The following is a 26,001-nucleotide window of genomic DNA, read 5'->3' as shown; positions in this document are numbered from 1 at the left end:
CCCCAGTTTATGTACTGAGCATGACGTCACATGGTATGGAATGTCCCTTTGGCCAGTTTGGCTGTGCCCCCTCCCAGCTTCTTGTGCACCTCCAGCCTTCTCAGTCAGTAGAGCATGGGAAACTAAAAAGTCCTTGGCTAGTGTAAGCACTGCTTAGCAGCAACTAGAACATCGGTGCGTTATCAACATTGTTCTCATCCTAAATCCAAAACACAGCACTGTACCAGCTACTAGGAAGGAAACTAACTCTATCCCAGCCGAAACCAGGGCAGAAGGTTATGTCATTAGAGACAATAAAACACCTTTGGGGTAGAGAGCTTTGGGATAAAACAGCAGAGAGAAAGGCATGCAAGTGTTGGACGTCCAAGTAAATATGTTCTTATGTCTATGGGCTTAAGTGGATGAACTGAAGTGTGGGAAGCAAGCACCACAAGTTTGTGCCTAAACTTTATATCCTGATGCGCACTAAGCCCATCCAAACAGCAGGTGATATTCTCACATTAACTGACCATTTCCCTTCTGTCCTCTGTCTCCACAACAAACTGTGGAAAAGTCTTCCTGGTGATCTTCTAAAAGAAAAAGATATGGGGTCTACAAAGAGAGCATTGTAAAACAGCAGCCTGTTAGAGAGCTAGTTGCAGGAGGGAAGCAGAAAAATGTGAAATGGCGCTTACTGCCAGCACTGTAACCTGCTGCCTGTGTTGGATGGGAGGGTGGTGACTATTTGCCTGAGTGAATTTCATGTGAAGAGGGCATGACTGGAAGTTGCTTTTACTCATGTTTTGAGACCGGGCTCCTCTAGACACCGTGTGGGTGCAAGGCTCTGGGCTTGACATTCCCCAAAGGCCAGACCTTAAACCCTGGACTGGGATTTTGGCAGTTTCACGGGTGGAAGGAAGATGGTTTAAGTCTCTTCGGAGTCAGAGAGCTGGCTAAGTCGCCACATGAGCACTTTTCTTCTCCCCGGTCTATTTGCTTTGATTTTGTGTTTTCACACCTTGTTCTGTTAGGCATCAACAGAAGAGCCGCAATTCATGTTGCAGGAGAACTCAGCAGGGGTGGCTCTTCAAATTTTTGGTTTGGTTTTTGCCTTTGTAAAGGAGAGCATGGACTCTGAAATGTCTGTCTCTGCCTTTCTTGCTGCCGTAGTCTAAACTGTGTCTTGTGTAACATTAAAATGTGCATTCAGTGCTTGTCTTTTTCCAGCAGAGGTAGCAGCCTTTGCAGAAAGGCAAGCTTTGCAGTGCTTTGTACAATCTCCTCTTCTGGAAAACCAATACAGAAAATCTCCAGGGCAGTTCATCAAAACAGATGTATGAAACCTTCAGGGGACACGCTTTTCCCCAAAATAGGCCCTTCCTCTATGTGCACACAGACATGTTCCTGTAAGCGAATTTTCCGGAGACATATCTGACAAGCATTTCCTTCTTCTGTGCTCCATGTAATGAAAATCTGCTGCTTCACTGAATTGGGATCAACAATTCCTGCTTTAAACATGAGCTTGGACTTGTTTTGCACTAAAAGAATGTTTTCCTTCCGGGTTTCGGGAAACTATGCAGGCAGGAATTCTTAACAAGTCCTGCAACACCCACATTTGGCAAGTGTGCATATAATAGGTGCACTTGGAGTCATTCATGTGTTCCGAAGTGCAGTTTAGTTGTTTTGCACCTGGATATAGTGTCATAGCTGCAGAAGTCTCACTCTAAAAAAAAAATCAAAGAAGATTTATTAGTTGTCTTTAAGCTATTGATCCTGTAGTAGTTTTGTGCCTTTTGAAGGAGTACATGTTTAATTCATCATCACAAAGGATACTGCCTGCAGCACTGTCCCACTGTAAAGGAGCAGGAGGAAAGCTGTAAGGCTGCCTGCTCTCTCAGTACACCAGAAAGAAAGAGAGGTTCACGGAAGGAGCGAAGCTTGGTGGGCTTGCAGCTTTTGAAATATGTCAGTCATTCCTCCACTGACAGCAAAGGACAGCTTGCAATATCACCTGATGTTGCTCTGTTGGATAGGGGAGGACCACAGTCCAGGACTCCAAGCATATCCCTATTGGATTTGCTCCCAAATTAAGACTTAAGCGCATATTGGTTACCAGCTTCAGGGATTGCTTCAAGCGATCTCTTTCATGCCATCCCACATCTCCCTTGTCAGCTTACCTACTTCCACGTTCAAATTTTGTGGTCTTACTCCTTTTCCTCTCAAGTGGAGTCAGTGAACATGCCCTCCTCCTTACACCTTGTCTGGTTTTCCTCTGTGACCTTACAGTGATTTATGTCATGGGATAGATGGATGTGACACTTTGCTAGGTCTGCTGCTCCCTCCATATTCTGAATGTTCAGCATTAGATTTTGGTTCTACTTTTCATGGTAGTACTGGGCATCTCATTGACTTCAACAGAACCATGCTAATAGTAAGGCGATATTTGTTTTGTGTCAGGTGTCAGAATTTGGCACCTAGTAACTTCCCCTCTAGGGAATATATATATATGTGTGTGTGTGTGTGTATATATATATGTACGGCTTTTTTTGCTTCCCACCTACCTTTCCTTTCCAAATTCCCTCCCTCAGGGAATTTCACAAATAAATTACTGATGATCTAGGAATAGAGGAGCAGACTGGAGTCGGGTTTAAAAATAGTTTGACGCCTGTAAAATGGATCATTTTCACAGTTAAAGTATTTTTGCTCTTGTCTCAGAGGAACGTTGAAAGTGCAAGGAAAATGTTTTTGCAACAAAAATTATTGGCAATTTTCAGCTAACACAAAAGTATGTGAAGTACTTGGGGTTTTTTTTTTCCTGTACTCTACTTGAGCGCTGTTCTGTTAAATATAACAACATATAGTTGCATTATAGAATATATGTACTAAATAACACACATCAGTTAGAACTGTATTTCCATCTTCCCAATTACACTTACTTTGCTTTTCAGTATAAAGATCTACCAGTATGAAAGTTAAACCAAGATACATAGTTGTTTTCCCCAAATTCAATTCCAATATTTATATGGGTTCTTTGTGCTCTTTTAATTAACTATTTGGAAAATTGCAGCTGTCTCTTTAAAAATGTAAATGCAAATGGAAGATATAAATAAAAGGCTTGCCTTGCTTTTAGAAAGCCTGTGCATGAGCTAGTTTGAGGACAGGGAGCAGTCTAACACAGCAGTACAGAACCCGGCAGGGCTGCAAACTCCCAGGAAGCAGGGCAGGTTTACTGTGTGTGGGCATCCCCACGCTCGCCTGCGATCAGTTGTTTAATCATGGCTCTATTTTGTGATTGTTTGATGGCTGTCGCATTTCTGAAAGGAAACACAAATTAATCAGATTTATGCCTCCAGCCAGACAAACATCCCAAATCGCACAAGCCTCTACTTGCTCTCCCGTGAATCTCTGCAACTATGAGGAACAGAAAAAAATTTGCTTACAAAATTAATGTATTGCAAGGTGAACCCACTTCAGCATTCTCTTGATTCTTGTACAGGTTACAAGCAAGCAGTATCATTTACATTGCAATAACTCACACTGAAGTTAGAGAGATACGAAGGATGTTTTCAGTCAAACTTAAGAAAGGCCAGGTTAAGACTTTCAAGCATTGGTCTTAGGTGGTACCCACTGAAGACATCACATCTTGCATTGGCAATTGCTTAGGAGAGCCTAAAGCAGGTAGGAGCTGAGCTGGCAGGTTCTCTGGGTTTGGTCCTGGAACTGTGATCTTAGGCTGTGGCAAAAACTTGTATTTTGATTAACCATTCCCGGTCTTCACTCCTGCATTTGTGCCATCCCCTGTGTTACGGCATCCAAATCAGTGAACTAAATCAGGGGACTGATCTAGCTGAAAACCTGCCCTCCAAAAAAAAAGCAGGGGGCGAGGGTTGTGCTTCAGCTGCATGGGTATCATTTGTCTGCACAACCGGCTGTGTGGCAACAAAGCAGGGCTGGTGCTGCCACAGGAGTGAGCAGGGCAAGGGCTGCTTCAGCTGCTGTTGCTGTTGAAGACCTTGCTGCCTGCTTTTTCCAGAGGAAGAGGCTGTGGTATTTGCTGTGGGAAGAGAATAATCCGTGGCTTTGGAGGATGTCTAGCAGAGAAGTCACACAGATGCCCTTTACTTTCTCTTGGAGACTGTCCTTTTCATGCAAAAATAGTTGGTTACTGCCTTTCAATTTTGCAGGTAACCTTTGCAGCCATTGGCCACATCAAAGATTGCAGTTTAGACTAATCATATTTGTGTTTGGACCTACTGGTCTTCTCACCATGACGGATGAGGGGAAACAGACTTTTTTTACCTGTTAAGCTTGAGGGTGACAGATCAACCGCTAGTCATTGCTCTCAAGTCTAATAAACCGCCCATTTAGTCTGCTCAGGGCTTTCATAATAGACTGCTTTATTCCATATTGAAATATCTGATGAAGAGGAAATTTAAGCAGCTAAGATATTACTTCAGTAAATATATTGTAAAGCATCTATGCACAAAGTTTTACCCTCCGTATTTTTCAAGGTTCATAGTAGGAGTTTTGTCTTAGCATGTGTTGCCACTCCACACTGCCAGATTACCTCTGAGAAGCCACGTTGTCTCATGTAAGAGTTGAGCAGTCCTGCAGCAGGACTACAGGTATTAACAGAGATGGTCCCGCACACGAAATGCAGGTATGTCAAATGCTTGTATTTCATTCTTCTAGGATTTCAGAGCCCTTTATTTGGACGGGAGCTTCTACTGAATTGAGCTTCTTAGGAAAGCTGAGTGAGGTGCCTGCATTTCTCTTCACATGCAAAGAGGTTAAATAATTCATTGAATGACATTGAGCAAGTCCTTGTCACTCACTGTCCTTCTCAGCCCTGCTTCCCCTTCTGATATCCTGCCATGGTCAGAGATGTCTGATGTTTGTCAGAGATGAACATGTTATTTAGGCAGGTCAGGCTGCTATAAATAAGGTATGAACTTGTAATTGGAATTGACCCCATTTTTGTAGCTGAATGAATTGCCACCTCTCTGCTCATCTGCATAGGCTGGAAGTTTTCACATTCTTAAATATTTTCTACTGGAGCAGTTTAAGCTAATGTATTTTATTGTATTGCTGGTATGGATAGAAAAATGGACATGGTTGCTTTCAGCAGTTCAGCTGATGAATGATAACTCAGTAATTCTCTGTAGCTCAAGCATCGCAGTATGTGAGTACACTTAAATTTCATTTTGGCATTGTCTGTAATTCTTGAGATACTCTTCTTGGTTTCTAGCAAAAGACCAGCTAGTTCTTTCTGTCAGTGCTTTGCTTCCTTAAGCCTGCTTTCAGTGCTGCCTTCTACCTCTTAAAACCAAGCGTGCCTAGTTTCTGCTCGTTGGAGAAAGCAGAGAGAAGGCAGACGTGCTTGTCCTGAATAGAAAGGGTAAAGCTAGTGAACGTCATGGTTACTGTGTGTGCATAGGTATGTTTATAACACTAGAGAGGGTGAATTTTCAGCAAAGCACAGGTTTGGTTCATTTCCTGACTAAAAGAAATCTCTGCAATTTCATCCTGGTCCATTCATTCTTTTAATGGTAACTTTGCAAGCCACACAACACTTCAACTGGGATGACTGTAGCCCAGTGATGCAGCAGGGGGGTTATGCCATAAGCAAAATTTGAACTGTTATGATCATTTGCCATCAGAATTTCAGTATGGATGGATCAAGTTCATCTAGATCAAGTTGATCTTTTGTGGTATTCTGTTTGAGATACATAATGGAGGGAAAAAAGTGCCCTTTATCAAGGGTCCTTAAAAGGATTGGAAAGTAAAAAAAAGGCACATCAAAGGTGCTATTGATACGAAGCTGAAAGAGAAGTGCCAAGTACAAATGCAGCAGAGAGATGAAATTGTGAATCCTCTCCAAGTCTGTCCTGTGTTTCTATGGTTTGCGTGGTGTTTCCAGGGGGGTTACAAGTGAAGGTGACCATGAAGTTGGTACCTCTGTGCTGAAAGTAGTTTTTGGGTAGTTTTTACAGCTCCTTTTCTTTGAATTTCTCAAGTAACTTCAGCTGGCTCCCTGTACAGGATTCACAGCTCAATGCCAGCAAATGCCAAGCCAAAAAGAAAGTAGAAGGAAAAAAAAGAATGAAAAGCCAGAAAAAGAAGACTGAGAGTAGTTGCCATTTAAAAAAAAAAAAAACAAATAAAAAACCAACCACAAAACCCATAAGGGCAGTAGAGTGACCATGTGTAATCGTCATGAATGTTGCACTGCTCGAGACAGCGCTGCAGTTGGGAGTAGTGCTCTGATTCTTCTTGTGGTGAGCATGCAAGGACATCTTCATAGAATCATAGAATCATAGAATCATTGAGGTTGGAAAGGACCTCTAAGATCATCGAGTCCAACCGTCAACCCAACACCACCATGCCCACTAAACCATGTCCCTAAGTGCCACATCTACACGTCTTTTAAATACCTCCAGGGATGGGGACTCCACCACTTCCCTGGGCAGCCTGTTCCAGTGTTTCACCACTCTTTCAGTAAAGAAATTTTTCCTTACATCCAATCTAAACCTCCCCTGCCGCAACTTGAGGCCATTTCCTCTCGTCCTATCACTTGTTACTTCGGAGAAAAGACCGACACCCACCTCGCTACAACCTCCTTTCAGGTAGTTGTAGAGAGCGATGAGGTCTCCCCTCAGCCTCCTTTTCTCCAGGCTAAACAACCCCAGTTCCCTCAGCCGCTCCTCAGAAGACTTGTTCTCCAGACCCCTCACCAGCCTCGTTGCCCTTCTCTGGACACGCTCCAGCACCTCAATGTCCTTCTTGTAGTGAGGGGCCCAAAACTGAACACAGTATTTGAGGTGCGGCCTCACCAGTGCCGAGTACAGGGGCACGATCACTTCCCTACTCCTGCTGGCCACGCTATTTCTGATACAGGCCAGGATGCCATCAGAAGAGACACTCATTTTATATGCAATGCTGTCACTGTCACCTTTGAGGAAAATCACTGGAGAAGCTTATTTGTTAGTAAATGTTCCTCCCCCATCCAGTTTGACTGCCTTTGTCCCCTTCCCACATGCTATAGAGCAGCTGCAGAGACCACCTCTCCCCCTTCACGGCAGAGGGAGTGAAGAAGATGCAGTTCCCCCTTGCTCTTTGTCCTGCCGCTCTGTGCTGCCCTGCAGGCTGATGCTACACGGGGCAGTAGGCGCTGCACAGGCACTGTGCGGGGAGCCTTCGTCTCCAAGAGCCCCGGCGCTGCATCCCTGAGGATCAGCGAAGAGCAATTCAGTACCACTGCCTGGGAAATGCCAACTGCAGAGATGCTGAATATTCAAGCTAAACTCGGTGCCTTAATACAAGGGTGAGAAATCATAAAAAGGAGTGCTCTTTGCTGTCTCTGCCTCTCTCTCTCACAATATTTTTAAAATGGCTGAGTTGTGCCAAAAGATACAAGTTGTCTTTGAAACAATTTTTAAGTGTAAATGTGACATTTCCTCCACTAATCACACTTTCTTCAGGTGAAAGATAATAGAGTTGTCTGACTAGCTCAGCCCTGGGTCTTTGCTTGAGTAGTTACTCCAGAATGAATTATATCCATAGTGGTGGTTTCGTAAGTTCTTCTCTTTTTTGTGTTAAGCGCTCAGCTCATTTAGCATCTCAGTTTGAATGCGAAAATATTCTAAGAGGTGAAAGATCAGTGATTTATATGTAGTACCCAGCATCCTTCTGCCCAGTCCTCATTTTACTTCGGGTTGATGTCATAACAGATACATCAGTGCAGAGAACGTACTGTATTTTTTTCCCAAAACACTAAAAATCCATGCTAATTTCATGCCTGCTAATTCTTAATCACAGGACATCTTTCATTAAAAGATAAATGACAAAATAATGTTAGTGTGGATGGTATATAATTGCGGCTAATTATTTTTTTATTATTAACTTTTTATTCTTGAAAATCCCTGTACATGTATGCTCATTTCCATCATCTTCTCTAACCAAAAGCAAACCACTCAATGTCTCTAACCATATGGATGTCATATGCCATTCAGAGCAACCCAATCTTATATGGTAATGACTCAACAACTTACTGAATCCAGTTAGCAGCTTTATAGATCGTTACTCAAAGTATCTCGTAGTTAAGTTTCATAACAGTCCCACTTAGATCATCTCACATCCTCCATGTAACTGCTCATTAAAGGCAACCATGCCTTCTATCAGCAAAGGAGTGATTCACCGTTAGTATTTATTTCTCTTGATCCCCGTACCCTACTTCTATCCAGCCTTGCTTCTTAATATCTGAAAGCCAAACAGTCAGCTTGGGCTGATGTCCCGCAATACAGGGGAGCAGTTAAAGGCAATGACCTTGAACAGATTCATCTTTAATGGCAGTAACCTCTTAAGCATTGCTGCCATATTTGATGAAATACTGAAAGAGCAAGCTTACAAGCACAAATGTCTCTTCCCAGGATCTGTATTATGTTTGCCAGAAGAGAGAACTTCACTTGCATAGAATGAAATTTGTGCTAGGGCAGAGGCCCTACGAAGGACCCTACACACATAAGGTCTGCTCAGACCACTGACCTCAGGCTTAACTGGTGGCAAAAGAGTTTGCACTGTTGCGAAGTTCAGCTGTCATAGCTGTTTTCGCTTACCTCTTCTCATGCTGTCCTGAACACATTCATTCATTTCCTAACTAAACTGGTGTATCATCATTTTTAAGAAGAGGATCCGACCGTCTGCTTCTGCTGATCGGTTTAAAAACATTGCTACCCAGGGACCTGTTCCTCTTGTTTTGTAAAACGTCAGCTGAATCCTCAGTTGGTAGAAAGAAATGTCATCCCATTGCCTTCAGTGGGAATAGGTCAGGAGGTTGGACTCAGCAGCATTTGGGGACAGCCAGACGGGTTTTTTTCCTCTCCCTTATATCTGAGTCTCGTTTTGAACATAATGTATAACACATTTTTACATGAACTTAGGGGAAAAAAAGGAGGATGTGCTTTAGTGCTTATGTGGATTCAGTGAATTACCAGCTTGTGATTTTAGCCCCTGTTTCCACATGCGTTTCTCCTGACAGCATAATTCTTGGTTTGTGCTGTTCTCACCCCTAGACTGTGCTGGCACAGTGACTGGTGTGGTCATTCAGTGAACCAGATTGGGATTCTAAGTATTTTTTTCTTTTTCTACTTGGTCATTTTTCAACCACATCAGCTCGCTAGTGTGGTTCATCACACATGCAGCCACTCAGGCAGATGTGCTGGTTTAGTATAGTAGAGCAAATCTGAGAAGCAGGGAGAAGCACCTGGAGACAGGATTGGAGAAGGATTTGTGCAAACAGCACTGCTGCTCAGTTTTATTGACTCACCCGTGTGCTACTGAAATGCTCACCCAGTATTCGGGGAAAAGAAAAAGGTTGATACAGGCTCAACCTTTAAAAAAAAAAAAAAAGAAAAGAAAGAAAAAAAAAGACTCAAAGATTGATCCAACTCAGTATGGATCTAAGCATGGGCTTTGTAGGTGAACGCTGAGCCTGATCCAGATTCTTCCATTGCTTTCCTGTGGGGTTTCTGTGATGTATTGTGGGATATACAGAATCAGAACTGAGATCTGTTGAGACACAAGAGACTAAGCTTGTCCCTGCCAGTGCAGATGTGCTAGCAATATAAGAAAGCTCTCTTTATAAGCACTTCTTAGTGCTTATAAATGTTTTGACTGTCCTATAACTGTCCGAGTCCCATGCAACCCATGCTTTGGACTGATGCTTCAGCTTCTGTGCTGGGTTTATCCTAGTGAAGGGTGAGATTGTTTTAACCTTTCTTCATATGGACGCTAAAGTAAAATCACAATAGCATCAAGTATCATGATACTGATTAAATCCTGTGGATGAAAAGTGTGTGGGTTTCAGGAGTGAGATCTGCAGATGTCTCTCTCCCTTTATCTACTTCATGCTGCTTAGTGATCTGATCTTACTGGGTTGTCCAAACTGTGTCTCTGTGTCTTCACCTTTTGGTAGAGACTACAGTGCAAAATGTCATAGGGATATTGTAGTCTCCCTCTTCTTCCTCTTTAAGGGCTACAGTGTTTCCTCTGCCATCTCTTCCATTTTAAGGAGGAATCCACACGCCCAGCACCTGTCTTTGTTCAGCCATCTCTGCAAAGAGAGGGTGTCACTGGCTGGGGAGAAGAGTTTGTGCATGTGAGTGCAGTGGAGAGACGTGGTGGATGCAGATGTTTCAGAAGGGAGCATGAGTAGCATTGCCACCCTCCCAGCAGTGGGTGCCTAATAATTTTCATATTCTTTGGTACTGTGTATGTTTCAATACACAATGTTAGAACACCAGCCATCCTGGCTAGGTGTGACAAGAATTAGGCAAAGTAGAAAACAAGCTCTGCTGATTGTAATGGTGTGACCTCCCGGTGACACTTGGCGAGGTGACTGTTCAGGTGTAGCTACCTGTAATCTCAGAAGGAGCATCTCCTTCCTTGTTTGTTCTTGTAGTTCAAATGAAGAAGATCTACTAGCAGAGATGATGGTGTTTAGGGTCATGCCACCAAATTACTGCATCTTATGTATAATAAATACCAGTCTCCTTTTCTGTAACTCTAAAGTCAGTAATGTAAGAATAACTTGCGTTCATTTCAGTTAGCTGTCTGGATTAATAGTTGCTGCCTGGATGCGGCTGTATGCAACCTACACTGAATTACCTACCAGTAAGGCAGGTATGTGGGACTGTGGTGCAGGAGCCTGTGGCATGTATGAGTGTTTCTGCTATGACTTAGACAATCATGTCAATAATTTGATCTTTTTTTTGAGGAGAAAGGAGAGTATACATCTTAAACCTGTTTAAGAGAGTCTCCAGTTCAGGGAACAACAGACTGCAGTACTTTCAAAGTAGTACGTGCCCCCATTAAGCCATTCCTTGTTACTGTACAGGCATAAGTCATAAATAGTTTATTTGTTCCTTGGCAACTTCATATTTCATGTAAGAACGAAAGAACACATATACAATGGAACTTTTATGAGATCAACATTTAATCCCTGGAAAAGATTTAGTAAACATCAAGATTTCCCCAAAACTGGTCATCTTATCAGTCCAAGCAAATTTGCAAAGGTTAATAAAAAGCTAGCCTTTGCAGCAACGGCTATGAATGGATATATACAATTATATACACATATCCTTATACAAGTACATGGGGTTATTTTTCCTTGTAGCAGAGTCATGGCCTCTCATTCTCTGCTGGAAGAGGCAGGGGAGGGGGGGAAAGAAAAGCATATGAATGGATATATACAATTATATACACATATCCTTATACAAGTACATGGGGTTATTTTTCCTTGTAGCAGAGTCGTGGCCTCTCATTCTCTGCTGGAAGAGGCAGTGTAGGTAGATAAAATGAAAGGCAGCTCCTTCCTCGCAGCTATTGTATACATAAGGAAGAGGTACAATAAATGAATACAGAACAAGCAAGTGAGTGAGAATGGGAAGGCCAGGGTAACATGTACGCATACAAGGGAAACATGGATGGTTACTCAGAGCATTATATTGAGGCTCCATAAGATGAGATTTCTGTTACGTTTCTATGTATTTCTATTATGAGATTAGCTGATCTGCAGTATGTCCTTGGACACGTCATTTCCTCTGTATTTTTCAGGCTCTCTACCTGCAACGGCATAAAGTTAGTCAGCTTCTATGTCAAAAGGCCATAGTCCCCAGAGTTGTTGTCCTCCTCAGGGCCAAGCAGCCTTCGTTCAAGGATTGGTGTCTCAGATGTCTCCTAGTCCCTGGACTTCCCCAAATTGCCTTGGGGTGCAGATTTCCAACAGGCTTGTTTGCAACATTGTTTTGTTAGAAGAAAGACTTCGTCCTTATTTTAAGATTGCCTGGGGTTGAATGTGAACTTGGAAAGCTGAAAGCAAAGGGTTAACCTCTTGATATAAACTCAGAAAAACGTAAAAGAGAAAGATGCGGTTCAGCCTATCAAGGATACGCAGCATGTTCTGTGGCTGTTCCTTAGAGCTTTCTTAAGGCACCTCTCAGCCATGAAGCAAAGGGGACAAGCAGCTGAGTGACATTCTTCCTTTCGGATGCTGTATTACAGAGTGGACTTTTCTGGGGTTTTTGTTTGGTTTTTTATTGGCTTTAGGCAGTGAAAGGTAACTCAGCAGCACTTTGCTTTCCTATCTGCTGTATTTCAAGATTGGCCTATAAGGCTAATGAAAGGGTTGCTGGCCTGAAGAGTTTATGTCATTTTCAGGGGATTCCTTTCCCCTCTCAGTTTGTTGGTCTCTGCTGTTCCCCTTCAAAAGTTTTTTCCTGTTTGCTTTATTTCCTGGGAATCTAGCGTTGGTAACACAGAGCTCTTTTACCAGGTATAGCAGCAATGGTTTGTATTTCCTACCTCCTTGGCTTCCTGAACTGGCCTTTTTTCCCCATCTCCTTTTAATGCAATGGGATAAACAAATACATGATGTGTATTCAGTTGGAGCTACAAGGAGCTATCTTTGCTACTCAAGTAACTTTCTGCATTTTAAAGACCGTTACATTATTTTATGCTAAAGAGTTGAAGAGTATTGCCGCCTAGTTCATCCTCCTACTCCAAAACAGGATCAGCTCTACTTATAGCATTCCTGACAGACACTTGTATAACCAGTCCTTAAAGATTTCCAGCAATGGGGACCCCACCGCCTTTCCAAGTGAATTTTCAAGCTGAACATTTCTGCAATATGAGCTCATTACTTTCATCTCCTGCTGCTTGTGAATGTTGATGAACAGATTATTGCCTAACTCTGTGCAGCAGCATTTTATGTATTTGAAGGGTGTTTTCATGCTCTCTCTTCTTTAGGCTGAGCAACCTGTGTTCTCTCAGTCTTTCCTTATAATTTGTGTTATCTAGACATCTGCTTGTTCTTGTTGCTCCCCAGTGATCTGCCTCCAGTTGCCTCACATCTTTCTTGAGGTGTGGAGAGGGTACTTCAGCTGAGCCAGTAGCAGTGTTGAGTAGGGCAGAAGGATGTCACTCTGGCTGCATTCCAGCAGTTTGTCCCAGAGTGGTGCTTGCTGAGCTTAAAGCAGCACAACAACATCACAGGTTCACCTTCAGCTCATGATTCTGTGCGGTCCCTAGTTGCTTTGTGCAGCACTGCTGTGTGCCCAGTTGCTCCCCATCCTCTGTGCATGCAGCTAGTTGTTCTTGGCTAAATACAGAAGCTTACACTTGTCCTGGTTGAATTGTATCCTTCAGCTTTTCCAGTTTGTCAAGATTATTCTAATCTTGTCCTCAGTTATACTTACTGTTTTACCCAGCTTAATGTAATTTGCCAGTTAACAAACACTTCTGCTGCATCACCTATTCCATTAATGGAAATATTCCATCATCTGGGACCCAGGATGAAGAACCCCACAAGAACGATCCTTCAGATTTGGCTATGAACTGTGGATAACTGCCTCCAGAAACAACAAATTATTGGCAGCTACTCCAGCCATTTGGAATATCACCTTTTAGTAGTAATGGTATTGATCACCAGTTTTCTCATCTACCTTCATGCAACTCCCTCCAAGGTGAAACATTTAGGAAGACAGGTTTTGTACTACCTAATATTATGAACTGGATTTAGTATTTTTCTTCTTTTTTTTCACTTTTTGTTATAACTTTTAAAAATTTTTCCTAAGATTTTTCAACTTTGTCTGAAACTGCTTGCCAGCTGCCAATGGATCCATGTTTTGTGGCGTATTGATCTTAGACCAATTTTTCTTATCTGGTTTAGCTGACTGTGAAGGTATGTGCCATATGCACATACACACCCCTACACAGGCACCTGCCCCCCATGGTGTTTGCTACTTCCTGCAATTTATTGTTTCATTTATTGATTATTGATTTATTAGCCTGTTACCCCTTTATAGAGGGAAATTAAGTTGTTTTGACTAGATTTGCTCGATACATCCATGTTTTCTATTTTTCGGCTTTTTTATTTCCATTGTGTGCTTACAAGTGGTTTGGTTATCTGCACCAGACTTTTTCTGGGAATTTAAAGTAAAAGCAAATGGTCTATAGCTCCTATGGCTTCCTAGCTTTTTTCTCCATTTTCAGAAATAAGCACTCTGACCTTTTCCAAACATTTGGTACCTTACTTGTCCTCCATGAACTCTCAAAGGCAACTGATAACAGCTCTGAGATTTCTTCTGGTCATTCCTAAAGTATCTTAGGGCAAAGTTCATCTCTTGGACAATTTGAGAACATTTGATTTACTCTAGTGCTCCCTGTGTATTCCCCATTCTGGGCTGAAATCTTATCCCTTCTTTGCTGGTATTAATTCCTGCTAGTGAGAGGATCAGTTGGCCTTTTTCACTGAAGTCTTAGCAAAAATGGTATTTTGATCTTCCTAGTGTAATGTCTCAGTGGCTTTCTTTCCTTTCTTGAGTGGCAGACCAATAATTTCATTGTACTTACAGAATGATGCATCTCATTTTGTGCCCTGACCTTTTAGTCTTCATGCCCACATGGTGTTTTATTGTGTGATGCTCATATCATCTTACCACAGGAGGTGTTCACTATGCATACATCCTATCACATTCACATTTTTCTTTTCATTTGTCTTTTCATAAAGAGTAGCCATAATATTAAGGGGGCAACATGCCAAACATGGCAGTTAGAGTTTTCCAAACTAATGCTCATTTTGACAGCTGTAAAAGTTTTGGCCAGTGCACCTGATTGGTATATGTTGTCATCATTTGGCTAGTTCCAATGGTGCTGTGACATTTTCCCCATCGTTATATTCAAAATAACCAGGCAAGTCTCACCTACAAGACACAGGCTCTTTGTCTGTCATCGTGGTCCAAATGTATTACCTGTGCAAATGGGACCCAGCAAGAGAAATGTTTAACAGCCAGACAGTTTTTCTGTGTGGTAACAGTAGTTTAATCTGCTGGCCAGTAGTTATCCTTACTTTGAGGACTTCTTCTGAGTTGTTTTCCCAAGGCAGCAACTGTCAGAAAAGCAATGAGAACAGGTTTCTTGTGACTGTCTGTGTGGAACCACACTACCCTCAGGGAGGGAAAGTGGGGAATTTCTGCATCTCCAAAACAAGTCCAGTTAGCCAGATTAAGGCTCGTAAAACCTGGCAGTTCTGAGAGGAAAAATAACGTATGGACTGGAAGGAGATAGTAAACAACACTTAATTGTGCAAGCGGCTGCAGAATTTTCACCGGGTTTAACAGATACTGTAAGCATCCCCATTGAGAAACCCCTGTATTTGCACACACAGAGGTACAAGTGTTTTTAAGTTGTCTTCCAGTGCTGCAGGCTGCCCAGGGGGGCAAGCGCTTTTAATGTGTTGCTTTTACACAAAAAAGGGCAAGTGATTTCTTTTAACCTCTGCTTTCAATTTTTAAGTCCCTTCTGTCTTCTGGTCTCAGGTTAACTCATCTCTTCCTGCTCCCTTCTGCTGTTTTCTCCTGATTTGGGATTAGTTTGTCACTTAACAAACAGCACATTTGGTTATCCTGATGTTGGCTCTGCACTTTTCCCTGCCCCGTCCATTGTATATGGGATGAGTTGCTTTTTCCTGCCATAGCCTGTTTTGTTTCCGGGGCTGTTGTACAATTTGCAGAAAAGAAGGGTGACTGGAAGCCTGTGTGCGTGGGAAGAGTAACTTGAAAGAAGGGTAACTCAAAGGGTCCGTGCCTGCATTTATTAAAGTCCCTCCTCTCTCGTCGATTTGCTGTGTGACCTTGGAAAAATGATTTAGGTTCTTGATCTGAGTCCAGAGCAAGGTTCCTCTTTACCTCAACTCTCAACAAGTGTAAAGGGAACTTAAACACCTAGCTCCTGGGCGTGGTGAGGACAAAACCACTAATCTCAGTGATGAAATCTGTACAAGTACCTGAAACAGTATTCAGTCCTTCCCATGCGCTTGTCTGCCACCTAACTTTGTAGACCCTGATTTCTGCTAGTACTCAGTGGAGATACATCTGAACCAGCTGTCACTCCCATCCATCTTCATTTCTTAGGAGAATGAATTGTTTTAAATTCTCATATAAATTCCCTTTTTACTCGATTATGAAATATGTTTTAATTTGACAGCAATGTTATTTTTAGTAATACTTTTTGTAGCCTTTAGTATTAACATCTAGTTGGGGGAAAAAACTGCTAAATATTTATACTTCTCTTCTTTGATCTTTCACTCAGAAGAACTGAGAAGGTATCACACTTAACATTTTTATTATAAATATTTTAGATAGCATTTGAAAGAGTCCAAATTCACCTCTCATGTTGGATTTGTTCGGATTATTGAGATAGGTTGTCACTCTTAAGTGCTTCCAGATGGCATTTCAGTTGCCAATGGTTGGAAACTTTTGAGCGATGCTGTTGTGGCTAATGACCAGTGATGGAATCATTAATATTGCTGTTTGACAGAAGCAGGACCAGAGCCTCTTCCATCCTCTTACTTGTATGCTGTGACTCAGAAGGAGGTGAATATAATGTCTTCGCACAAGAAGCACAACAACTCTGGAAACATAGTGTGTCTTCCAGAGTTACTCTTTGCAAACAGGTTGTGTCCCTGACCCACTCCAGTACTAGCCAGATGCCCTAGAAGGGCACAAGGGGTTGTAAATGAGATATCTAAGTCATGAAGTTCTGCCAGACCCACAGAGCCTGTTGCTGCCAGAGCTGCCTCATTCTACCATTAAATTACTAGGGATTTAGGAGGTCAAGAGAAATGTGGAAAAAGTGGGAGAGGCAGCAATGATAGAAAATATGTTGATTTGTTGTGGTTTTACTCACTGAAAATGTAAATTTTTCTGTAAGAATTTTTTGGCTAGCAGCCAAAACGCTTCAGCTGCCAGCGCTGCCAGGACTTCCAGGTATCGCATGCTTCTGCTCTCCTCAGTATGCTCTGATTCCTCATCAGCTATGTCAGCCAAGTTTCTTTTTCAGAGAGAGGAGGTGATCCATCATAGGAATTTTTTGCCTTGGCTTCTCATGAGAAATGTAGTCCTGCCATGGGTTCTGAAGTACACAGGGAAGGAGAAAGTCAAGGAGCTTAGATAGCAGTTCCATGAGACACAATATCCAAATGGAATTATTTTGTTCTTTTGTTTGCTGGGGTGGAGAATGCTTAAGCCTCTAGTGGTCAATTTTAAAACAACAAATAGCAAAAAGTATTACTCCTTGCATTTTGTTTTGGTGAAAACAAAATTAGACTTTGGAAAGCATTTGACATGGAACCTTTTCAGTTAAACCTAGGGAAAGCGAAGCGAAATAAAACCCTGTGCTGTACACAGAACGGGTATTCTGTCCTGTCTGATGCTAAGACTATCGCTTTTTCTCTCTTACTTTCAGCATCCAGTTATTTTTCTATGCTTAGTGCATAAAATGAAGTGTCTCAAGTATTTTACCAAACAACCTTCTCTTGTTTGCCACTGCAATGGGTAGAAGTTATTTCACTGGATTTTGTATGTGTGTGTTTGTATTGGAAAGTTTGGTTTTTCCTATCTTTACTCCACCTGTGCTGTCCTTGTATCTATCATAGTGATAACCCTGAAGAAAAAGTAGGCTTTTGTACCCTATTCTGAGCCTCGCAGGCTTGCACATGTTCTGATCTTTGTGTGCAAGCCCACTGCACAGCTTGCTTTTATTCCTGAAAGGCTCAGCCTTGGTAAGTTGAGAGACTCATTCCATTAAAAGTGCATAATGTTGCATCTATCTGACGTGATGAGTACTCCAGGGTTACTATGCTGACAGCAAGGCAAGTCTTGAAGATATTCAGCCTCTAGCCTACTTCTGAATCTTTCTGGATTTAGAGCAGGATTTTGGACTGACTCGCTAGATGGAGTGGCGAGTCCCTAAAAATTGAGGAGGCCCAGCGTGAACTGAGAGCACAAAGTTCGTCTTACAAGAGGGACAACTCTCAGTCACATCCAAGTTTAAATCCATGTGGAATGGATTCCTCAGTATTGGCGTAGATCAGATGTGATGGGAATTCTGTCGTCTGTGCTTGATAGATGATTTTCCCAAAGAGAGGGAGATTGGAGGACAAGCAGTCATCAGTGATGCTGGAATCCATCCCCTTGAGAACTGGTTTCATACCTGCTTTACAACCATTGATCATTGCTTTCTTCAAGGAATCGATGAGTCATTGTATTAAAAATGAAAACAAAAAAACACAATCCCAAACCCCAAGGTGTTGCAGTTTTTTTCTGGCCTTCCATGGCAGCAAAAGTCTGTGTCACAGTTAGCTTATGATCCTATGGGGACTTTGGATTTTCTTTTGGTATAATGGAGAATGATATTTTTCTCCTTATTCTTCACCCTAGTGATATTTCATCATTGCCTGCTTGTAATGGATTCCATTACTTTTGATGCTGTGAGGCTTAAGAGCTTTTTAGCGGGAAGTGCTTGGATCTGAGATGGGTTGACTGTATCGTTGGCTGGTTACTGAGACGACTGTAACAGTGCACAAGGGAAATACTCGCTCAGTTTCTTGTCGGTCTGTTTACAAGAGTTCCCTCTGCTTGGGAGCTGACGGAAGAGCACCCTGCGCCACTCACGTTAGTTCTTCTTTTGCTGGCATGTATCAACAAACCGAGGTGCTCTGTTGAAATGAGAAAAGGTCATTAGGGGCCAAAGTGCTGGGCCAAAGCACAAGTAATTGTTTCAGTTGTTTCACTAAACATTTAGAGAGTACATCTAACAGCCAGGAGACTTTCAGGTGATGCTTATGAATTATTTTTTTCAGTATACATCTGTTTGTATCTCTTCCTGCATGTAAGAAATTAGGTGATAGATTTAGGTAGAAAAGGAAAATAATGATCAAAACTTTCCAACCAGTCCAATGTTTTGGGATACTTGACAATGGCTTAGATCCTATTTATGGGTATTTAACAGTCTCAGTGACTGAGAAGCTGAAAAGTTTCCAAGTGCTTTCATTTTTCATCTACCTTTCATTATCTTAACTAGCAGGTGTTATTTATGTCCTTTGCCACTGCATCCCATACCGTGCTCTTTATCTCTCTCAATAAGCTGGCTATTAACAGAATTTTGACTTTTTTTTCTACATGAAGAGAAAAGCTTAAAATGGAATTAATATTAAAGAAAGAACGAACGAAAAGGCCAAGCAGGTTCAGGGTTTGGTATTCAGATACAGATTTCACCAAGTCCAATTAGAAAAGAGCAAAAAGTCCATTACTGTCTCAATTTTGTGAAATAGAAGAACAACATTTCGGTCCAACCATTGGTGAGTGAACGTGCATCTCTCTTAAAGTGACCACCAAAAAAACCCACAGTGGTCAAATAATGTTGACAGTCTCAACATGGTTATGTTGACCTGAACTATCTTTGAAGCTGAACCATCCTTCTGCCAGGCATCAGCTGGAAAAGATGCGCAACAGAAATGACCATTCTCTGCTTCCTGTGGGTTTAAAACAATTCTTTGTTCTGGAGGTGATCTAGTGCCTTTCACTAGCATCAAAATCACCTTAAACAAAAACATGTCCATTTTTAAAAATATGCTGTTGTATACAATACGCTCTTCCAGAGAAATGGAGTATTAGCATTTGAAAGGACTGATGAGAATGCATCTTTGGGAAAGGCCTTTGTTCAGAGAATTACTGCTATATTCTACGTGCATATCACCATGGTAATTGAATTATTTGCCATTGACAGCAAGGTATATAGCACAAGCATTTTGCCATTTTCCATGATGTGGTTCCTAGCAAAGAGTGCTATTTGTCAATTTAAAATTTATAGTATGACATTTAGCAGTTGTACCTACTATCATAGTGGTGGATGTGGTTTGAAAGCATGAAACAAAAAGGAAAAGGTAATTACATCTTCTTCTTCTTCTTCTTCTTCTTCTTCTTCTTCTTCCAGTTTAATATTCCTCTCCATTTCCACTTACAACATGAACCATTCTGGAACTGTTGGAGCCACAAAGGAAAACCAAAGCTGTGCTCTCCGCATGGCTTTGGCAACTATGATGCTAGTAACATGAGACAGTATTTTCATTTCTTCCCATCATCATCCCTTTCAGGACATTGTGCAAACAAAACAAGCCTTTCTCTTCCCTGAGGTCATTCCATGCATACCCAGAGCATGACATGATCTCTGTGAAGTGTGTGTTGGTCATTGAGTACTGTGTGGAGGTTTATGTAAGGTAGATTACATGATGAATCTTGTTGGGGGATATAGGATACAAACTGCTATGGCAGGAACTGGGAGACCCTCAAAGAACCTCATCAACACGACTCACTTAACAGACAGAAAATAATCTCAAATACTTGCATTACCATGTGTGTAGATCATTTTAAATAATATTCTCTAGGAAAAGGTGCAATATAGATATGGTGGTAAGTAGTCCTGCTTTGTGCACTGCTCAGAGTACGAAAGAGGTGGTACTCTTTCGCTCCTTGATGCTGTGGGAGATTGTCATCTCTACTTTTCTGTTCCTCAAAATAAATCCAGCTTTCTAGAAAAATGTCCCATTCTGTGTTGTCCTCACCACATAAGAGCAGGGGTAACCTCCCTACAGAAGTCTCTCTGCTTCCGTGCTTTATTTAAGACAGATGAAAAGTAGAACACAGTTAAAAAGTGGGTTTTTTTCCCCGCTCACTGCTGCCCCTTTTATCTCCCTCTTCAAGTACAGAATGGAGAAATTTTCATTCTTGTTACGGTATTGCATGTGGATGAGACAAATGCCAATACCAGGCATTTATTCTTGCGGCAACATTTTGGTTACCCAATGACCTTGTGTCTTAGTCTTACCTAACCACTGAGACAGGTTCCCCGGTATGTTTAGGTGTTCTGCTGTTGGTGTCTTCTGGGATCAGCTTTCTAGCCAAGTTGTATTTAAAACATCCTTCGGTGGACTTCCATGCAGGGAAAGCTAACACACAGGTATTAATTTTTATTGCCTAACATACCCTTTCATTCTAGCCCTGGTCCCAGTCTCAGGTTGTTTTATTAGACTAGTGGCAGACTAAGGCCCCTTGATTTCTTGCTGTGCTCAGATATCAGCCTGAAATATCAAAACACATACGCTGACCTTCAGGTTGGCCCCTTGCAGTGAATCTGACCTGGCAGTGAGCAGCTCCCTAGCACGTGGAGGCGGCTGCGTGCCAATTCCTGAAAATCACGAGGCAAAGCTGTTTCCTCCAAAAAACATATGAAAGAGCATTAGGCATTGTTTCACTCCAATGTTTGTTCACGGACCATATTCTTGTTTCCTCCTGCGGCATCAGAATAAATCCCTGTCTTCCTTTTCCCTTTGAGCAGTGCTTCACTGTATTCACTGCCTTTCATTACCTGAAAGCCGCAGGCTGGGGCAGTGGAGACTTGTGACACTAAGATCAGCTGAAGCCTAATGGGAGAGGAGTCCGCGTGACTGCGAACCACATGGACTTGTCTGGCGGTGCAGTTTACGTAAATAAAGCCCAATGCACTCACTGTTAAGCTTCTAATTTTTTTTTTTTTTTTAACCTGGTGAAGCTGCTGTTCTAGGTTTTGGCCTCAAATTTTCTGTTGCTCAGGATAGAGAGCTACTGCTTCTGTATCGTCAGGCTGCAGCATGACATGCAGCAGAGTTCATTATGCATTAGCAGAGCCATCTTTAAGGTAGGCAAACACTCTGTGACTCTGCAGAACAAAAGGAAAACAAGAAAGGGAATCAGCAAATACGTATTATTTGCTGACAATAATTGTTTCCAGTTGCAGCTGACGGCAGTGATTAATCACATTGTCTTAGTAGTTTATTTTGGGGCAGGGGGGTAAGCATTAGGGGGCGGGAAGAGCCAAGAAGTACTCTTCCCCATCTGCCTTGAAAAGTTAGCTAATACCACTCTGAAAACAATGCTTAAGGTTTTGAAACTTGCAGTGTGTCTTTTATTGAAATAGCATTGAACCATTATACTCCTTCTTTCTAATTAGTAACAAAGATGCAAATAAACCTATCTAAAAGGTGGGAGAAAAATGTAGCATGTCAACCATGTGAGTTATGTGTAGCCAGCCATGTGTATTAGTAGTTACATCATTTTTTGGCTATAATTAAAATTAGATTAATTACATTTAATGCAATCCCTGTTTTATTTCTCCTGCACTAATGCTTAACTTCAGCTGCAGCTAACAGAACTCTAGTCCAGTGCTGCTCTGTAAGACCTCTACCCTTTCCTAATTTAAATGCCTCCTAAAGATGTTGGTTTTCCACAACACCCACAAGAAACTATTGTGTCCTATTCTGACCTATTTAATTTGCCTCATGAATGAACTGCTCACTGGGATGGAGGGAGGGGACTACATAAACACATGGGTCAAGAGAAATCATTACCTTCAGTTAACCATGACCAGTGAAGAAACAGTGCTGTAGCTACCCCTACCACAGCTTAAATACGTTAAGCAAACTTGTGTTTACATCACATTAAACTGTGGTAATGAGTTTTCCATCATAGGATATATTCCCTGTATATACAAGACTTCAGGATCAAGCCTGTGACTGTACATCTTCTAAATAGATTTTCAGCCAAAGCAATTTGCAAATGGCTTTGATCAGGTGGGTTGCTGTAGCACCGTTAAAAGCTGAAATGCTACTAGCTGTAATGGTATTTGCCAGCCTGGTTTTGAGAATTGTTTCTGTTGAGCCCCAATTCATTATCCCTCTCTCTTACTCAAATTTCTCTCTTACAATGTAGCATCTGGCCAAACCCTTGTTATTCCATTTACTTGCTTCTCCCAGGTCTGTCCTCTCGACTGCTTTGCAGAGGTGGAGCAGAGCAGAGCAACACCTTCTCCGCAGTTACACCTCCCCCTCTTTTCTCGAAGATCACTTTTCTACAGCGTTTAACCTGCACCCGGGGAAAGCTCTTGGCTGTTTTTTAGCAGTTAACTGCAGTCAGCTTAACACTTTATGAAATGCAGCTTGCCCTTTCCTATGCCAGTCAGATTTAACTTGCTTTATCTTCAGAGCACACAAAAAAGGAGGAATGCTTTAATTTGAAATAACCTTTTTGTTGTAAACCGCCAGTGGGAGCAGGGCAAGCTTCCCACCCATGTTGGGTGGGACAAAGTTGGTATCAAATAGCTATTCTGGGACACAAAATACCTGTGCCTGTTTCTAGTAGGATTTGAGGTTGAAATGAGTATCTTGAGAGTTACCTTTGTGTATGAGCAGATATAACCTTATTTTTAATCAAATAGTCATAATAAACATGGTTTCTAACATGAAACAATTTTCAGGAGAGAGATGACCCGAAGCTTGCTGAATGCCTTTGTGTGCCATTAAATGCAGAGTTCTGCCAGTCTGGGAGATCCTTCTGTCTAGTACTTGATCTCTGGTTTCCCGTTATTTTTCTCCTCAGATTTTCTTTCTTTCACTGAAGTGAGTGTTTACCTTTGAAAGAAGAAGCTGTATGGGCTCCATTTGAAACTAAAAATAAAAAGGATGCCACAACTGCCATTTAAATTCAGTAATACAAGCACTGCAATTGTAGAGATGCCCTTGCAAGAGCTATGTACTCCAGCCTGTTTTTGATGGAGAGCAAGAAGGCTCTTTGCTCTCTTATTCAACTTACTGGTTTGCTCCTGGTTTTGCATTAACTTGTCTTTGCCTAACTCGGCAACTCTTAAATACTTTTTTTTTCCCCATCGTTCCCTCTTCTCTATTCCTTTTCCCTGTTCTCTTTTGCCTTTTCCTTTCCACAGTAAGGGGTAAGAAATTTTGCCATGTGTGCCTGCTGTCATGTCTCGCCCTGTTTCTTCCCGAGTTTGCTGGGCTGCTCCTGCACCTGGGCTGCAGCGCAGCCGGTGCCTGGGTGCTGCCATTTGGTGTTCTACTTTGGGAGTGACGGCCACCCTCATCCTGCGTCTCTGTCCTTCTCCCACAAATGGAGACTTCAGATGCATTTTGCCCTTGTTTCTAATTTCCAGCGAAGGCAAAGTAGTCACCTGAATTGAAAAATGAATGTTCTACTCTGTCTTGCAGATGTGTGTTCAGTCTCCTCCCCCAGGCTGGAGTCTGGATGGCGAGGCTTGTGAGATGCCCTGCATTAGCTAGCAACATTGCTCTCCAGCACGCAGAGGTTGCGCGGTATTTTCCTTATGCCCGTTGCCGCCAGCCCCACTGTTCTGAGTGGGGTACGTGTGCGCAGTGCTCCCTCGAGGTAGCCCCATTAGCACCAAAATGAGAGAGCTGTGGTGTCAGCAGCAGTTCAGTGGTGTTAGCATAGCCCTCCTCCTGGGCTTGTTTGCTCTTGTGAGAAGCTACCACACCACAATGCAAGTTGAGGTATAAGGTGGACTTCAGCAAAGTCCTCTGCCAAAATTAAAATTCAGCACAGTCCCACCTCTCTGGACTGTGTATTTTAGCATTAAGGTGATTTTCAAGCAACAGGAACAAAATTAGACCACAAATAAAAAATTATCCAGAGGGTAAGTTTGGCCTCACGTATTTGCATTTGTAGGCACGTGTATTTATGAGTCCTCTTTTGGTTTATATTTTGTAGGACAAAGAAGGTCAGCCATTGCTATCGTATCATTTACCGCCACCCGGAGAGGACTTTAACGCAGGACGAAGTGCATCGCATCCATCAAGCTATTGAAGAATCAGCAGTTCGAGAACTTGGGGTTGAGGGCAGGTTCTAGCATCGCTGGTCTGAAGCCCTAATGACAGTTGCTTTTTCCTTTTTTTTTCCTTCCTCTTTTTTTTTTTTCTTTTTGGGGTTGGGGGTACAAGTAAAGAGAGGGGTTTTGTGACTGAACCTAGCACATGGAAAACGATTGATAAATGGGCAATGGTAAAACTACCAGATAATAAACATTACTACTGATAAATCATTGACAAAGCGCTGGTGCTTTATTTTAAGAAATGGGGGAACAGCAGTAATGTAAGATTTCCCTCCTGTTACAGTAAGAAATATACTGCCTGGTGGTTTTCTGTGTTGTTAATTGGTCCCTGGGTTCCATTAAACTGTAAATACTTGGCATTATTTCTGTGTTGACAGGATCTTCTGTCCGTGTAACGAGTGAAGCAAATCAGAGACACAGATTAGCTCAGGGAAGAAAAACCCATCCCTCCCTCTTTTTTAAATAAGAAATGTCAGGTTTTGCTTCAAGAAACCTTCCAAGAAGTACATCTTGTGAAGTTTGGCTGTCTTACCTTCAGAGCCCGTGGGTATTGCTTTCATCTGCCACAGAGAAGGAGCCAACGTGGCTCTGAGGCCAGGCTTGGCTGTCTTCAGATGCTGGGTCATTGGAGAGTCTTTCCTGTTGGATCCCCCTGCTCCCACAGAGCTGAGCAGAGCTGCTTAGCAAGGCGCTCCGAGCTGTGCCGCCTTCCCCAGGTGAGGAGCTCACTTGTCTCATTTCTCCTCACATAGGCACCAGTGCAAGATAAGTCTGTTCTCCTGTCACCATCAAAGGACTGATATCACATGGGGCAGGATGGCAGAAAAGAGAAACTCTTCCCTACAGTGCCCTGAAAAGCAGCTGCCTTGATCTCTCACAGTATCTTACTTTCTAGCAGCAGTGTCTGCTCAGAAATTTGACCTTTAAGGCAGGAAACCAAACTAAAACGGGATCTCCTACTATTTCAGGCACCAGTCGCTTTACAGGATGCTTGGCTTTTTCATTGGAGGTTATAATAAGTAAATTCCGGCAGTGGTATGATGCTAGGACCTGTAGAAGTGTTCAAATGGTCTGATAAATACTTGATGAGCCATTGCAGATGCTGATATGGAATATGGGACCTGTTTTTGCTTGTAATGGTATTTCATACAGTCTTGCAGGTCACATCTGGTTGCTGTGCAGGCAACATTCCCTCCTTCAGGGAAGAAGGCAGTAAAAGCGCTGCAATAAACAGCATCTAACGCTGATTTATACCTTATCAAGAAACATCTGTGCAGCAGGCTCGTACTCAACCATAAGAAGCCAGTTACTATTGCAGATGTGACAGAAGCAGAGAGCTCATTTTAATTTCATTACTCAACATATTTAGCTGTGTAAACAAATCCTAACCTAAATCGCTGTTGTGTTATCCAAATAACTTGATTATGAAAACAATATGCTAGACTTTCTACA

At 42.2% G+C, this 26,001-nt stretch overlaps 1 protein-coding gene across 3 annotated transcripts in view; it reads left to right on the top strand.

Annotated features, from left to right (window-relative positions):
- Positions 1-24,908, top strand: part of FARS2 (phenylalanyl-tRNA synthetase 2, mitochondrial) — a 255,170-nt gene extending 230,262 nt beyond the window's left edge. For all 3 annotated transcript variants that reach the window (XM_009279173.1, XM_009279174.1, XM_009279175.1), the window contains one exon: positions 24,429-24,908. In XM_009279173.1, coding sequence (XP_009277448.1) covers positions 24,429-24,567 — 139 coding nt within the window. In that variant the 3' untranslated portion in view covers positions 24,568-24,908. The remainder of the gene's footprint in view (positions 1-24,428) is intronic.
- The last annotated feature ends 1,093 nt before the right edge of the window (positions 24,909-26,001 follow it).

The sequence above is a fragment of the Aptenodytes forsteri genome, unplaced genomic scaffold (genome assembly GCF_000699145.1).
Source record: "Aptenodytes forsteri isolate BGI_AS27 unplaced genomic scaffold, ASM69914v1 Scaffold81, whole genome shotgun sequence".
NCBI lineage: Eukaryota > Metazoa > Chordata > Aves > Sphenisciformes > Spheniscidae > Aptenodytes > Aptenodytes forsteri.
This window is presented reverse-complemented; position numbering and strand designations above follow the sequence as displayed.